We start from the raw sequence: 18,545 nt of genomic DNA on the forward strand, positions 1-18,545 counted from the left end.
ATATATAGCGGTACAAGCCTTTCTCAAGAAACAAGAAAGGTCTCAGGTACACAACCTAACCCTACACCTAAAGGAGCTGAAGAAAGAACAAGAAAGAAACCCTAAGCCCAGCAGGAGAAGAGAAATCATAAAGATCAGAGCAGAAATCAATGAAATAGAAACCAAAAAAACAATAGAACAAATCAACGAAACTAGGAGCTGGTTCTTTGAAAGAATTAATAAAATTGATAAACCCCTGGCCAGACTTATCAAAAAGAAAAGAGAAAGGACCCAAATAAATAAAATCATGAATGAAAGAGGAGAGATCACAACGAACACCAAAGAAATACAAACTATTATAAGAACATACTATGAGCAATTCTACGGCAATAAATTTGACAATCTGGAAGAAATGGATGCATTCCTAGAAACATATAAACTACCACAACTGAACCAGGAAGAAATAGAAAGCCTGAACAGACCCATAACCAGTAAGGAGATTGAAACAGTCATTAAAAATCTCCAAACAAACAAAAGCCCAGGGCCAGACGGCTTCCCGGGGGAATTCTACCAAACATTTAAAGAAGAACTAATTCCTATTCTCCTGAAACTGTTCCAAAAAATAGAAATGGAAGGAAAACTTCCAAACTCATTTTATGAGGCCAGCATCACCTTTATCCCAAAACCAGACAAGGATCCCACCTAAAAAGAGAGCTATAGACCGATATCCTTGATGAACACAGATGCGAAAATACTCAACAAAATACTAGCCAATAGGATTCAACAGTACATTAAAAAGATTATTCACCACGACCAAGTGGGATTTATTCCAGGGCTGCAAGGTTGGTTCAACATCCGCAAATCAGTCAATGTGATACAACACACCAATAAAAGAAAGAACAAGAACCATATGATACTCTCAATAGATGCTGAAAAAGCATTTGACAAAGTACAGCATCCCTTCCTGATCAAAACTCTTCAAAGTGTAGGGATAGAGGGCACATACCTCAATATCATCAAAGCCATCTATGAAAAACCCACCGCAAATATCATTCTCAATGGAGAAAAACTGAAAGCTTTTCCGCTAAGGTCAGGAACACGGCAGGGATGTCCATTATCACCACTGCTATTCAACATAGTACTAGAGGTCCTAGCCTCAGCAATCAGACAACAAAAGGAAATTAAAGGCATCCAAATCGGCAAAGAAGAAGTCAAATTATCACTCTTCGCTAACTTCCAAATAGTAGGGAATTTTCTACATATCTTATTATTATTGATTTCATATTCCATGTAGTCAGAGAGTATATACTTATGTTTTCAATCTTTTGGAATTAATAGGGCCTCATTTTATGGCACATCATATGGCCTATCATGGAGAAATTCCATCTGCCTTTGGGGAAAAAAATTCTATAATTGAATGTAGGACTTCATATATGTCAACTAGTTCTAGGTTGTTAATAATGGAATTCAAGTCATATATGCCTTTACTGAATTTTTTTTCTAGTTGTTCTGTCAATGACTAGATAGGTGTATTAGGATCTATCAACTATGATTGTGGATTTGTCTAAATATTTGCCCAAATAGCCAAAGTAATCTTGAAAAAGAAAAAGCTGGAGGCATCACAATTCCAGACTTCAAGTTATATTACAAAGCTACAGTAGTAAAAACAATATGATACTGGCACAAAAATAAGACACATAAATCAATAGCACAGAATAGAAAACTCAGAAATAAACCCACAACTATATGGCAAGTTAATCTTTAACAAAACAGGAAAGAATATCCAATTGGTAAAGGTCAGTCTCTTCAACAAGTAATGTTGGAAAAATGACAGTGACGTGATGAAACTAGACCATTTTCTTACACCATACACAAAAAGAAATTCAAAGTGGATTAAAGTCCTAAATGTAAGACAGGAACCATCAAAATCCTGGAGGAAAAAACAGGCAGCAACTCTTTGACCATGGCTGCAGCAACATCTTACTAGACACATCTCCAGAGGCAAGGGAAACAAAAGTGAAAATGAACTACTGGGATTTCATCAAGATAAAAAGCTTCTGTACACTGAAGGAATCAATAAAACTAAAAGATAACTGGTGGATGGGAGAAGGTATGTGCAAATGACATGTAGGATAAAGGGCTAGACTCTAAAATCTGTAAAGAATACATCAAAATCAACATCCAAAAAATAAATAACACAGTTAAGAAATGGGCAGAAGACATGACAGACATTTCTCCAAATACGACAGACAAATCGCTAACAGACACATGAAAAAATGCTCAATATCACTCATCATCAGGGAAATACAAATCAAAACCAGAATGACTGTCAGAATGGCTAAAATTAACAACTCGGGAAACAACAGATGTTGGCAAGTATGTGGAGAAAGGGGAACCCTCTTACAATGTGGCGGGAACACAAGCTGGTACAGCTACTCTGGAAAACAGTATAGAGGTTCCTCAAGAAGTTAAAAAGAGAGCTACTCTATGACCCTGCAATTGCACTACTGGGTATTTACAGAAAGATACAAAAGTGCTGATTTGAAGGGGGCACACACACCCCAATGTTTACAGCAATACTATCAACAATAGCAAAATTATCGAAAGAGCACAAATGTCTATCAACTGATGAATGGAAAAAGAAGATGTGGCATAAATACCATGGGATATCACTCAACCATCAAAAAGAATGAAATCTTGCTATTTGCAACAACTATGGATGGAACTAGAGAGTATAATGCCAAGTGAGGTAAGTCAGAGAAAGACAAATAAATATATTATTTCACTCATATGTGGAATTTAAGAAACAAAAGAGATGACTAGGGGAAGGGAAGGAAAAATAAAATGAGAAAAAAACAGAGAGGGAGGCAAACCATAGGGACTGTATACTTAAGAGAACATACTTTGAGTTGCTGGTGATAGGTAGTAAAGAGGACTCCTGGGGGCGCCTGGGTAGGTCAGTGGGTTAGGGCCTCTGCCTTCATCTCAGGTCATGGTCTCAGGGTTCTGGGATCGAGCCCCGCATCGGGCTCTCTGCTCAGCGGGGAGCCTGCTTCCCCCTCTCTCTCTGCCTGCCTCTCGCCTACTTGTGATCTCTCTCTCTCTGTCAAATAAATAAATAAAATCTTAAAAAAAAAATAAAGAGGACTCTTGTGGGGATGAAAAAAAAATAAAATTAGCTGATATATATATTTTAATGGTCAGAAGACATGAACAGACTCTTCTCCAAAGACATCCAGATGGCCAAAAGACACATGAAAATATGTTCATCATTACTTACCATTGGAGAAATGCAAATCAAAACTACATTGGAAGGGGAGGTGAACCATGAGAGACTATGGACTCTGAAAAAAAATCTGAGGGTTTTGAAGGGGCAGGGGGTGGGAGGTCGGGGTACCAGGTGGTGGGTATTATAGAGGGCACGGATTGCATGGAGTACTGGGTGTGGTGCAAAAATAACGAATACTGTTATGCTGAAAATAAAAAAAAATTAAAAAAAATTAAAATGAATTTCTTATTTAAAAAAAAACTACAATGAGCTATCACCTCACACCTATCTGAATGGTTAAAATCAACAGCACATGAAACATCAGGTATTGGCAAAGATGTGGAGAAAAAGGAACCCTCTTGCATTATTGGTGGGAATGCAAACTGGTGCAGCCACTCTGGAAAACAGTATGGAGGTTCCTCAAAAAGTTAAATATAGAGCTACCCTATGATCCAGCAATCATACTACTGAGTATTTACCAAAGGAATACAAAAATACTAATTCAAAGGGATACATGTACCCCTATGTTTATAGCAGCATAATTTACAATAGCTAAGATATGGAAGCATCCCATGTGTATACTTGTTGATGAATGAATAAAGAGGTGGTGTATGTATATAAATAACAGAATATTACTCAGCCATGAAAAGAATGAAATCTTGCCATTTGCAATGACACAGATGATGCTGGATAGTATAATGCTAAGTGAAATAAGTCAGGGAAAGACAAATACCATATGATTTCACTCATATGTCAAATTTAAGAAAAAAGACAAATGAACACAGGGGAGAGAGAGAAAGACAGAGAAATCAAGAAACAGACTCTTAACTACAGAGAACAAACTGACGGTTACCAGAAGGGAGGTATGTGGGGGGATGGGATGAAATAGGTGATGGGGATTAAGGACTACAATCATCATGATGAGCACTGTGTGATGTATGGATATGTTATACACCAGAAACTGTATGTTAACAAAATCGAATTAAAATAAAAACTTAAAAAATGAAATAAGATATTCAGTACAATTATTAAAAAAATTAAATGAATAGTCTCATGTCTTGTAAGTAAATTTAGAGAGGGGATAAAGATATCATTTTTTATATTTACTCATATATACACCATTTCTAGTGCTTTCAATTCCTTCCCAGAAATCCACATTTCCCTTTAGCCTGAAGAAATTTCTTTATATTCCTTTAATGCAGATATGCTGATGAAGAATTACCTCATTTTATTAATGTCTTAAATTTTATTTTATTTTATTTTTAAAATTTATTATTGAAGTGTAGTTGACATGCAATGCTATAGTAGTTTCAAATGTACAATATATTGATTCCACTATTCTACACATTACTCGGTGTTCACCCTAAATGTAGTCACCACCTGTCACCATGTAACTTTATTACATTATCGTTGACTATGTTTCCTGTGCTGTACTTTTCATCTCCATGACTTGTTTATTTTATAACTGGAGATTTATACATCTTTACCTCCTTCACTTATTTAACCCATCCCCCACAACCTTCCCTCTGGCACCCACCAGTTTGTTCTCTGTATTTAAGAGTCTGATTTTTGTTTGTTTGTCTTTATTTCTATTTTCATTGTATATAACAACTGTGTTTGCAGATTTTTCAACTCTCTAATGTTTTTACGTTATTGTACAGTATCCATTCTCTCAGATGAGAAATCTGGCATCATTCTTATCATTGTACTCCTGTATGTAATGTGTATTTTTCTCTAGCATCTTTCAAGATTTTCTTTAAATCTGTTTTTTCAGTTGATTCATTATGATGTGCCTAGGTATAACTTCATTTTTATTCTGCTTGTGGTATACTAAATTTCTTATACCTGTAAATTTGTATTTTTTACCAAGTGTGAGAAATTCTTGTCATTACTACTGCCCCTTTAATTATTATTCCTTTTTCTCCCCTGTTTTCTTCTCTCCCATTGTTACAGGACTCCATTTACATTTTGCATTAAACCCTGTAATACTGTCCCACAGGTCAGTGAGGCCCTATGCTTTTGTTTTCTTTTTATTCTATTTTTTCTTCAGATTATATCTTTCCTCAGATTCACCTTTAAATTGAATGACCCTTTCTTTCATCATCACGATTCTGCTGTTAAAAGTCTAACTGGTGAATTGCTCTTTCTCATATTTTGCTTTTCAAATCGATTTCCCCTTTTTTTAAGTTTCCAGTGCTCTGTTGTGACTCTCTATTTGTTCACTCATAGGAGCACATTTCCCTTTACATCAACAAATATATTTATCCTATTGGTTTAAATATCTGTCTATAAATTCTAACATCTATGTTATTCTAACATCTGAGTTAGTTTTCATTCATGAGTCTTCTTGACTATGGATCACTTTTACCTGTTACTTCTTAAACCTAGTAAGTTTTAATAGCAAATTAGACATTGTATGCTATAGTCATCCTAGATTCTTTAATCTTCCTCTGAAGTGTACTGAACTTATGTTTTTGGAAATAGTTAACTGAACTAAAACTTAAAACTCTGTTTTCCATTCAATGGACAGCAGTTAAATCTATATTCAGTTATTGAAGACTTCCAGCTATTGTTTTTGATGGGTTGAATGAATCCTCCCCTATACATGGTTGAATGAATCCTCCCCTATACATACAAAGTTCAACCAAGAATTTTGGTGGAATTTACAGGTAAATTTTTGGGCTGTGCTCTCTGTGCCTCATTCTATTGCAGCATATCTCTCATCACTTTACAGTCATTCTGGCATCCTCAACTCTGCCTTCTTAACTTCTTAAGCCAGTAAGACTGTGGCTTTTTGTCTGGGTTCTAGCAATCCTCTGCCATGCAGACTGAAGGACGCATTCAGGAGAAAAGTCCATAAATGCAACTTGCCCAGTGGACTTCCTTTCTTTCTAGGGTAGTATCCTCTCTACTTTTGGTCAGTTTCATCTGCTTCTCCCTCTTCCTAACTCCCAACCCCAGGCCCGTGCTTGCACGTGCGTTCTCTCTCTCTCTCATATGAATAAATAAAATCTTTTTTTAAAAATCGCTCTACCAATATCAGAAATGAATCTCATTTCATCTTTTTACCACTAGAGAAAACACACACTTACTATAAAACTACTCCCCTCAAGCTAATGTCACTTAAATAGGTGTCCTATTTAACACTGGTCAATTATTATTAACAGGAGTTCTGTTAGGAAGAAGTGAGTCAAGTGGAGCTTGGAAATACAGCATTGCAGAAAAAATAGGTTTCTTTACTCCAGGACTTTTAAACATTTTTAATGTTAGTAGACCTTCTGTACCCGTAAATGGAATATGCTCTTGAAATACTATCCTAAACTTTATCATATATAATTAGTAATATTCACTGATTCATTCAAAAATATTTGAGCCCCAGACAGTTGAGACTAGAGTACGAACCTCTTTCTCCTAGCACAATTCTCTGTAGGCCACAATTCGTTATACCTTCTTAATCTTCTAACTTCACTGTCAGTCACTGACTCAGAGTGGCTGTGTTTATGCTATTTAATTCTCACCAATACTTACTTTGTACTTACCACATGTACACAATAAGGGTGCTGCTATAGGAAAAGTGTGATAAAAATAGAGATTCACCGATCATTAACTTATATGAACCAAATAAAAATATATGAAATTGTCTAGCGTGATACCCAACACAGATTAGTGGCCTGATGTTAGGTTCCTTCTTAAGTGTTTTTTCCTTCTTCTGCATATTAAGTCAGTGAGTTCAACAAGATTGATCATAGATAGGCAGACTGCAGCTCTCAGACCAATGCAGCAAGAAGTCTGTTTTGTATAATCCAAGAGCTAAGAAATTTTTTTACACCCTTAAAGGGCTATTTTAAAAAATGAGAGAAAAATGTGTGACAGAAACCTTATGTGGCCCACAAAGCCTAAAATATTTACTCTATGGTCTTTTACAGAAACTGTTTGCTAACCCCTGAGATATAATCTAATCCTTACAGCTATCTAAAATAAGCAATATGGTAGAATTCATTTAATTTACTTAGATGCTGAGGTAGAGCCCTGTTTTCTTTTTTTGTTTTGTTTTGTTTTTGATTATTTATTTATTTTTTTTAATTAATTTTTTATTTTTTATAAACATATATTTTTATCCCCAGGGGTACAGGTCTGTGAATCACCAGGTTTACACACTTCACAGCACTCACCAAAGCACATACCCTTCCCAATGTCCATAATCCCACCCCCTTCTCCCAAACCCCCTATGGAAAGAACCTAGATGTCCATCAACAGATGAATGGATCAAGAAGATGTGGTATATATACACAATGGAATACTATGCAGCCATCAAAAGAAATGAAATCTTGCCATTTGCGACAACATGGATGGAACTAGAGCGTATCATGCTTAGCGAAATAACCCTGTTTTCTTTTTTAAAAACACATTAAAACACTATTTTACTGGTTTTACTAAGTTTTCAAAGGTTCATTTCAAATCTTACCTTTTCTCCTTTTACACCACTACAGTCACATTTTGATCCTGGAGAACACCCATAGCAAACCTGTAAGGAAGAAAAAAAGGGATGAAAATTATTTAATATGAATCTGAAAATGAGTCTCTGACTTACCCCTCAACTAAATTTATCAATCCAAACTTACAAACCAAATGGCAGAAAAATATCTGGAAGAATACATACCAAACTGCAAATAATGGTTACCTCTGGGGAAGCTTTCACCTTTTATGGTATACACTTACATTTGAATTTTTCCACAATGAGCATATGTTATAATTTTAAAGTGAAAAATATCTTGTTTAAAAGATATTAAAATTAAAAAGAATTCAAACAACTTCACCTGTAATACAATTTGCCACTTGTCCAAACTCTTAGGAACTCCTTGTTTTGTCCTAACATCATACAGAAGACATGACCTCTCAATCTGTATTAGCAATGACCTTGGCAACTAGCCAAAGATGTCTGCTGGTTGACATTGCATGTATCTTGGCATTTATGAGCAATCGCAGAGCCTAAAATACATAATGCTATCTCTTACCAACTTTTTAAAATTTGCTCCCTCTGTCTCATCACTAGTAGCTCAGTCAAAATGACTCCAACAGTTTTACCACAAATGTCCCCACAGTCTAGATAATCTAGTGTATGTGCTGCGGAAGCAAGCACACACAGTCTAGATATTCTAACCAACTGAGCCACCCAGGCGTCCCTCAGTCTAGATATTCTAAAGAGTCACTACTAGTAGTTCATTAACTCATATTAAGAACTGAGTTGAAGCCAGAAAAATATTCTCCTCTAAAATAAGAACCTGTAAGAGGGGTACCTGGCTAGCTCAGTTAGTAAGTAGAGCGACTCTTGATCTTGAGATTGTGAGTTTGAGCCCTACATTGGGTGGAAGACAATAATCTTTAAAAATAGAACTGCCTTATGACCCAGCAATTGCACTATTGGGTATTTACCCTAAAGATACAAATGTAGTGATCCAAAGGGCCACGTGCACCCAAATGTTTATAGCAGCAATGTCTACAATAGCCAAACTATGGAAAGAACCTAGATGTCTATCAACAGATGAATGGATCAAGAAGATGTGGTATATATACACAATGGAATACTATGCAGCCATCAAAAGAAATGAAATCTTGCCATTTGCGACAACATGGATGGAACTAGAGCGTATCATGCTTAGCGAAATAAGTCAAGCAGAGAAAGACAACTATCATATGATCTCCCTGATATGAGGAAGTGGTGATGCAACATGGAGGCTTAAGTGGGTAGGAGAAGAATAAATGAAACAAGATGGGATTGGGAGGGAGACAAACCATAAGTGACTCTTAATCTCACAAAACAAACTGAGGGTTGCTGGGGGGAGGGGGTTTGGGAGAAGGGGGTGGGATTATGGACATTGGGGAGGGTGTGTGCTTTGGTGAGTGCTGTGAAGTGTGTAAACCTGGTGATTCACAGACCTGTAACCCTGGGGATAAAAATATATGTTTATAAAAAATAAAAAATTATAAAAAATAAAAAAAATTAAAAATAAATAAATAAAATTAAAAAAAAATAAAAAATAAATAAAATACAGGCGCTTGGGTAGCTCAGTCATTAAGTATCTGCCTTTGGCTCAGGTCAAGGTCCCAGGGTCACAGGATCAAAGCCCAGCATTAGGCTCCTTGCTTGGCGGGAGGCCTGCTTTGCTCTCTCCCACTCCTTCTTCTTGTGTTCCCTCTCTCACTGTATCTCTCTCTATCAAATAAAATAAAAATAATAAATAAAATAAAATAAGAACCCATAAGAGAACAAGACAGTAGATGACTCTGTCATCCAGATCTACCCTATACTCTGGCATAAAGCTGAACTTCTTAAATCATAATTAGTTAACATATGTAGATAGCTCACCATTTATGTACAATACAGTGGTATGCTTCTCATTAAATAACAGAAACTTTTATGTGATGTAAATACCAAGTAATGTGTACCAGTGCTTAGTCTTGAAAGACCATGACTTAAAAATACCTTAGCCTCCTTCCTAACATTCCCTGTTCCTTTACTCCAACCACTACAAGCATATTTTCCTATTTCCTTATCAAACTACTGACATCATCCTTCTACTCATAACTCCTAACCCACTCACACTCAGCTGTAATTAGAAGCCAGCCACATGTTTGAACTTCTTTTCCTAATAAAAGCAAACAACAATGGCTTGAGGTTGGGAATTAATCTCTTACACTGCGAGATGCTGTTCCAGTAAAAAATGCTCCTGACATCTCTAATCTAAAGTCTGTTATGCAGCTATTATTTGTGATATATATGTGGTTAGGTTATACACTGGTTTTAGTATTATACATCAATAACATCACAAGGTAAATGTACTTATACAAACTTACTCATCAAACATGAATTGGGCATGATTAGAGGCCAGAAAACTTGTTAGGCACTAAAGACAGGTAAGGCACAGCTCCTTCCAACATATAAAACTAACTCAACAAATACTTGTTGATCACCCACTATGTTATGTTAGGTGCAAGTAGAAGATGCAAAGACAGTACATATTGCTCTCTGAATTCCATACAGAAAAATTACATTACAGTGTGTCAGGAATGGAGGTTAACTTAAGATATTTAATAGTTTTGGGCAAGCATGAATTCTAGATTTCAAAGTACAAACATACAAATTTTAGAAACTACTGATTCACAAGATAAAGACTGCCAATGGTCATATTCACTGAATTAGATTGTGCATATTATCCATAATCAGTGACATGCATTAATGGAGGAGTAAATGATAATCTAAAATGGCTATACATCTAAAAATAACATTTGACTTTGGAATGTATGTCTCTACTTTAAATGTAAATATGTGATCATCATTTTCTGGTGTTACAAGTAAAAGATGGTGTAACTTTCTATTTTCATCTTTCACTAAAAAACCTTTCTTTTTAAAATATAAATTAAGCTCCTGAGAACAATGCAAAGCAATAGACAGAGGATTTTGTTAATATAGAGAAGATACTATGTGAATTTTCTTTACAATTGTATTTCTAGCTTCTCAATATCCAAAAAAATCCTCCAAATCCTAATATAATCTGTAAACAACCAATATAACTTTAAATATGTGTACGTTATTTTGTAAGTAATTTTATACAGCATATTTTTAAAAATTAATAATTTCATCTTTTTTCACTTCTTTATTGCTTAACATGTAGCTATACTTTAGAGAGGTCACTACTTAAAACATTTTATATTGGTTTGAATTCAATTTAAAAATTTAACTTATATTCTATTTATTCTACCTACATCATGATGAGACCAGAGCTTGGGGGTGGGGGGGGTGGGGGGGGTGTTTAAAGGCATTGTAATACACACACCAACCACTAGATGCCACTTTCCATACAGTTATAGCAGTGATGGCCACAAGGAACTAGCCCCAATCTGACAAGTGGTTAATGGAGCAACTTGTTTTTTACCAACAGCCGCTAATATTTACTAGGTGTCCAATAAGTACAAAGCACAATTTTAGGGCTATTAGTGATACCAAAAATTGTGTAGACATGAACGCTGCCTTTAAGAAATTTCCAATCTAGCAAAAAAAAAAAAAAAACCTATGCCTACATAAATAAAAATTTAAATACAATGGAATAATGATGTAGGAGACAATGGTAATAGAATGAGTTCTAAAATATAAGAAATACATTCTGAGTATACCTCAACAATTGAATCATTAGGAGACTATAAACAAGTCAATTTCCATACTCTAGAACTCAGTTTTTCTCTTTGGTAAAATGACAAAGATGGATAATATAATCTCTTTCAGAAGCTTCCAGCTTTTACAGCCTGTGATTCAGTAGGATTTACCAAGTAAAAATGAGTGGTATAGTCAATAATTGCTGTCAAAATTAAGAAAGGAAGTTCCCTTGAGCTTAGGAGTATTCATAACAACTCTGCAAAAAAAGAAAGTAAATAACTTGACTTCAATTTTGAAGGATGAGCAGAAAGATATCTAGAGCAAAAAGGGCCATGGCAAGTACTCAGATTAAAACACAAAATTTTTGTGGGCAAAGAGCCAGGTAAAATAAACATTAAATACCTTAGTCTAAGGACTTCTTAAGTCCATATGGAAAAAGTATAGGAGGAGATAAGGCCGAAAAAAGAAAGTTCTTTTAAAAACTGGAAAAACTATTTAATTCTGCAAAGTCATTGAACATTCTTAAAGCAAGAAAATAATGCAACTATAATAATGTTTTAAATGTTTTAAGGATAAAATAATAAAAAGTGTGGAGGATTTTTTATTATCACATAGTAAAACACATCATGAAACTATAATAATTAAAACAGCATGGTATCATTCAAAGAATGGGCAGCTTGATGAGTCATAATAGGCCAGAAACACACATACACACACACACATTTACTATATGATAAAAGTTGGCATACCAAATAAATGTGAAAATAATGGATTAATGAACATATAGTGCTAGGAAAGTATAGAAAACAATAAATTCAAATCTCAGGATCCTACAGTAAAAAAAAAACCAGATATGAGCATTAAAAGTATGAATAAAAGTAAACTTCTATATGCATTACAATCACTTAAAGAACCTCACAAAAATTCAGGTACTAGGACCCCATCTTAGAGATGCTATTTCAGTTAGTTTGAAATTGGCTACCAGATTCTGAATGTTTAGTAAACATCTCTAGGTAATTCTGATTCAGTGAGTCAAAATATATATATTACAAAATAATGGCATAGAAAATGAGAAATATTCCAAGATGTGGCTAAGTATCCCGACTGATATGACTGCTTCAAAAAAAAAAAAAAAAAAAGAAAGAAAGAAAAATGCTTTTAAAATGTAAAAAGTTCTTAAAGCACCAAAAAGAAGCACAATAGGATTTATCAGGCCAAAATCTAGAGGGGGGGGGAACAGTAAAAGAACAATGAAACTACTTTTGCCCTGAGGGCATTGACCAAACACTTTTGAGAATTTGAGATTCTTGTTTCAGTAAAGGTGTTTCATACATTAAAAATAAAAAGTACCCCACAACTGCTTCCCCAGGAACTTTTAAGAAAGATATCTTGGCACTCAGCAGTGAGTACCGGGGGCTGGGGGGACATATCTCTGAGAAAATATAACCACAAACTGGCCTACATACAGATTTACAATCCAAATTAGCATTTAGCTGGGTGGCCCAGTAACCTCTAACTGCGAAGGTGCTTAGAGCAGACTCTAATTGCTTTGACCTCCCAGAGCCTGGGCAGAAATACACACAAAGCCTGTGTAGAGAAACATACCTTCAGAGTGAACTTCAAAGAATTCTAAAAAAAGCTTTTTGAAAGGAAAATAAGATATTCTATTCAAAAATCATTAAGCATACAAGGAAGCAGAATATCATAAGCAAAAACGAGCAGAAACTTCTGACAGCAGAAACTGCTTGGCAAAAATTTCAGATATTAGAATTACTAGACACAAAATATGTAACTATGTTTACAATTATGAAAGGTATTCTTAAAATTGGAAAATAACAAATGAACCAAGAAATTGTAAACAAAAAAAGGTAACGTAACTGAATTGAAATAAAATATAAATTTTGTGAGTAAAAATTATGAAATTTAAAACTTAGTGGATGACCTTCAAAGCAGACTATATATAGCTAAAGACAGTAAAATTTAAAACATGACAAAGTTAACACAAATTGTCTATATTACAGAGATAAAACATGGAAACTGTGAAATAATAATTAAAAAGCATGGAAGAAAAAGTGAAGACGTGTATAGCATACAGTAATTATGTTTACAGAAGAAGAGGTGAAAGAGGGAATGTGGCAGGGACAACAGTTAGAGATAATGGCAAAGAGTTTTAAAAAAATAATGAGATCTGCAATTGAAGAAGTCTAGCAGATTCAATGGAAGAAAAATCAAACCGCAAAATAGACACAAAATAGTATAACCTCACAACATAAAAACAAAGACATGACCTTAAAACTATCAAGAAAGACAAAAGAGATCGCCTTCAAAGGAGTGACAATTAATTTACAGATTAGTTCTCAGAAGTACAAAAGCCAGACTAGAATGACATTTTTAACATACTGTGAGAAAACTGTCAACTTATATTTTTTACCCAGTAAAAATACCTTTCAACAACAAGGTAAAAATACAGACATTTTTAGACAAATAAAAACTGAGAAAGTATGTCCACAACAGGACGACAGAGTAAGAAATTCAAACCTTTTGAATATCTTCTGCCTTTATATGAAAGGAAATGAAATTGAAATGGAAGGTCTAAAATACAAAAACTAATGGAGAAAAAAAATGTGGTAAATTTGTGGGTGAATTTAAACTATTTGTTTAAATACAAATAGTAACTGTAAAACAATTATAAAAAGAGATGCAGGGTTCAAAAATACAGAACTAAAAGAAAAACAGTGATAATACAATGTAAGTCAGGGGAGGATGAATGAAGTTAAAGTATTCTAAGGTCATTGTAATTGTGTGGAAAACAGGCATGGAATGGGTATTGATTACTTTAGACTTTGATAAGGTAAGCATACAACTTAGGTATTCTAATTCCTAAGGTAAACCTTAAAAGAAGGTAAGTGAGGTATTAATTCCAAAGGAGTGGAGGGGGACAATACTCAATAAATCCATAAAAAGGCAAAAGAGAGAAAGAAAGTGTTATCTTAGAATAGAAAGGAAAAATAAAAGAAATATAACAATAATTATGTCAAGTATAAGTACGTGTAAAATGACATGATATAAGGAAATACTCAGACAAGTGTGGAATGTGGTATCTATGAAGGACAACTACCACAGACTCTCCAAAAAGTCAATGCCATGCCAGGCTTTGTGAATGACAGCTTGAGGACCTCTGAGGATCATCTCCCTCACAAAAAAACAATAGCTGGTAAAACCAAAACAAACAAACAAACAAACAAAATTTATGACTCTGGATATTGCCCTAAGAAGCTACATCAAATGAAGAAACACCATTCAACAAAATTTACTAAATCTCAGTATGAACAGCAGGAATATATGGCATTTTTGCTATGACCCTCTCTTCCTCTTTCCCTTTCCTGCTCAGCTTAACAAAAGCTCCACAAGAGGTGGAAGTAGATATGAACCCAGAGCTCCTTCTCCCTCCAGCTTCCAGCTGAGCACTACAGCATCTCAATTTAACAGGTCATCGGAATTTCTCACTCTCCCCCTGCCCAGTTCCAAGTTGCACAAGCTTTATTCCAACCTAAAACAGCTGAGAATTCTAAGGCTTTTGTTTTCTACAGAACCTCAACTCATACACAAAAGTTCTATACTCCATGCATGGCAGACTGACAGTACTGTACTCAACTGCCCCAACCACAGCTCATCCACAGAGCACAGGGTTGATGCTGGCAGAAGCAAGATGAGAAGACCAAATAGTCCTTCCCTGTACCCCCCTGCTCATAAAGCAGAGTGTCACTTCAAGAGAAGCAGGTCACTCTTCCTTCCTCCCCACTCTGTAACACTGCCACAGAAGTTTTCCCTGCTTGGTGGTGGACTGGGGAACCAAAGAGCTCTGAAGCTCTCCCTAAGGGACCTGAGTTTACTTGGGAAGTTCTAATTATAACAAATGTATTTCTGAGTTTCTAGCATATATAGATGTAAGATGTATAACAGTAACAACATGAAAAGGAGAAAAAGGGAATAGAGCTTCATAGGAGTAATATTTATCTTACTAGAATTAAGTTGCTATAAATCTTCAGTAGATTCTGACAGATAATTGTGTCCATGGTAAGTACTAGAGCAAACACTAGAAAACAACTCAAAAAATAGTGGAGAAAATCATTAAAGGAATTACAATATTTAACTAGAAAATATTCACTTAAGAAAAAAGGAGACTGTAGAGGAGGAACAGAAGAAAAAAGAAAGCACAAGAAATACAGTAAACAAAAAAGGCAGACAGAAATCTAATGATATCAATCACAATATGACTGCATTAAACAAGCCAATCAAAATTCAGAGGTTGTCAGACTATATAAAAAAGCAAGATCAAATGATGTCTATAGGAAAACCCAAAAGTTTGAAATATACAAAAATCTTGAAAATAAAATAAAGAATGGAAATAATACAATAGACTAAATAGACTAAATATATGGGATGCATTTAAGTATTCCTTACAGGAAATTTATAGTAGTAAATGTCTATGTTTAGAAAAAGATGCCAAGTCAATAAACTAAACTCCTGGGGCACAGTCATTAAGCATCTGCCTTCAGCTCAGGTCATGATCCCAGGGTCCTGGAATGGAGCCCCACATTAAGCTCCCTGCTCTATGGGAAGCCTGCTTTTCCCTCTCCCACTCCTCCTGCTTGTGTTCCCTCTCTCACTGTCTCTCTCTCTCTGTCAAATAAATAAATAAAATCTTCAAAATAATAAACTAAATTTTAACCTTTAGACATTAGAAAAGAGACCAAACTAACCTAAAGCAAGTAGAAGGGAGAAAATAATACATATGTGGGTTGAAATTAGTTAAGTGGAGAATAGAAAAAATAGAAAAAAATCAAAGAAACCAAAAGTTGCTTCTTTGAAAAGATTGACAAAATTGACAAGCCAACAAGAAAGGGACACTCAAGTTAATGAGTTTTATTGACAGACTTTTTGATTGAAAGACTCAAATTATTAAAATCAGGAATGAAAGAGGGGACATTACCACAAATATAGGTAGGAACAGCAGGGAACTTCCTCAGGCTAATAAAAGGTATCTACAAAAAACCCTTGGTGAACATCATAATTACTATTAAAGACTAAATCCTTTCCCTACATATCAGGAACAAGACAAGGATGTCTAGTCTATTACTTCATTTCAATATCATCCTACAGATTCTAACCAGGGTAATTAGACAAGAAAATAAGCCATTCATATTAAAAAGGAAGAAGTAAAGCTATCTCTATTCACATATAACACAGTCTTATATAGAGAAAATCCTATTAATGCTAATAAATAAGTTCACAAGATTACAAGGCACAAAATCAATAAACAAAAAAAAACTTGTATTTCCATACATTAGCATGAAATTTAGTAAAAATCCATTTACAATGGTGTGAAGAAGAAGAAAATACTCAGGAATATTAAGATAACTAAATATATATAAAATTGATATGGAATTTATATGAAATTGCAAGGTACCTCAAAAGTCAAAACAGATTTGAAAAAGAAAGTTGGAGAACTCAAACTTCTCATTTTCTAAACTTACTACAAATTTACAGTAATCAAATTGGCATCAGGACAGACCTACAAATCAATAGAATAGACATGAGACTCCAAAAATAAACCCATGCATCTATGATGCACTTGTTTTTATAAGGGGGTCAAGAACATTAACTAAAGGAAAATAGGGCTGAGACAATTGGATATATACATGCAAACCAATCAACTTGCATGTTCAAGATCCTCACACCATACATAAAAATTAAATCAAAATGGATCATAAATGAAATACAAGAGCTAAAACTATAAAAACCCTTAAATGAAAATGTAACTAAATCAGCAGTCTTGAGAGGAAAATATATGCGATACAAGCCTTTCTTGTACAACCTAACCCTACATCTAAAGGAGCTGGAGATAGATCAACAAGAAAGCCTAAACCCAGCAGGAGAAGAGAAATAATGAAGATCAGAGCAGAAATCAATGAAATAGAAACCAAAAAAACAACAGAACAAATCAACGAAACTAGGAGCTGGTTCTCTGAAAGAATAAATAAGATTGATAAACCACTGGACAGAGTTATCAAAAAGAAAAGAGAAAAGTTCCCAAATAAATAAAATCATGAATGAAAGAGGAGAGATCACAACCAACACCAAAGAAATACAAACAATTATAAGAACATACTATGAGCAACTCTACACCAACAAATTTGACAATCTGGAAGAAATGGATGCATTCCTAGAGACATAGAAACTACCACAACTGAATCAGGAAGAAACAGAAAACCTGAACAGACCCATAACCAGTAAGGAGATTGAAACAGTCATTAAAAATCTCCAAACAAACAAAAGCCCAGGGCCAGACGGCTTCCCAGGGGAATTCTACCAAACATTTAAAGAAGAATTAATTCCTATTCTCCTGAAACTGTTCCAAAAAATAGAAATGGAAGGAAAACTTCCAAACTCATTTTATGAGGCCAGCATCACCTTGACCCCAAAACGACAAGGATCCCATCAAAAAAGAGAATTATAGACCAATATCTTTGATGAAAACAGATGCAAAAATTCTCACCAAAATCCTAGCCAATAGGATCCAACAGTACATTAAAAGGATTATTCACCACGACCAAGTGGGATTTATTCCAGGGCTGCAAGGTTGGTTCAACAGCCAAAAATCAATCAACGTGATACAATACATTAACAAAAGAAAGAACAAGAACCATATGATATTCTCAATAGATGCTGAAAAAGCCTCAGCAATCAGACAAAAAGAAATAAAAGCCATCCAAATCGGCAAAGAAGAAGTCAAATTATCCCACTTTGCAGATATGACACTATATGTGGAAAACCCAAAAGACTCCACTCCAAAACTGCTAGAACTTGTACAGTAATCCAGTAAAGTGTCAGGATATAAAATCAATGCACAGAAATCAGTTGCATTTCTTTACACAAACAAGAAGACAGAAGAAAGAGAAATTAAGGAGTCGATCCCATTTACAGTTGCACCCAAAACCATAAGATACCTAGGAATAAACCTAACCAAAGAGGAAAAGAATCTATACTCAGAAAACTATAAAGTACTCATGAGAGAAATTGAGGAAGACACAAAGAAATGGAAAAATGTCCCATGCTCCTGGATTGGAAGAACAAATATTGTGA

General features: G+C 34.7%; 1 protein-coding gene across 1 annotated transcript in view; it reads right to left on the bottom strand.

Moving 5' to 3' along the window:
- COL4A5 (collagen type IV alpha 5 chain) overlaps positions 1–18,545 on the bottom strand; it is a 240,844-nt gene that overhangs the window by 139,632 nt on the left and 82,667 nt on the right. Inside the window, exon 2 of the mRNA XM_082717352.1 lies at positions 7,713–7,772. Within this exon, the coding sequence (XP_082573478.1) occupies positions 7,713–7,772 (60 nt within the window). The remainder of the gene's footprint in view (positions 1–7,712; positions 7,773–18,545) is intronic.

The sequence above is a fragment of the Mustela nivalis genome, assembly GCF_964662115.1.
Source record: "Mustela nivalis genome assembly, chromosome: X".
Taxonomy (NCBI): Eukaryota; Metazoa; Chordata; class Mammalia; order Carnivora; family Mustelidae; genus Mustela; species Mustela nivalis.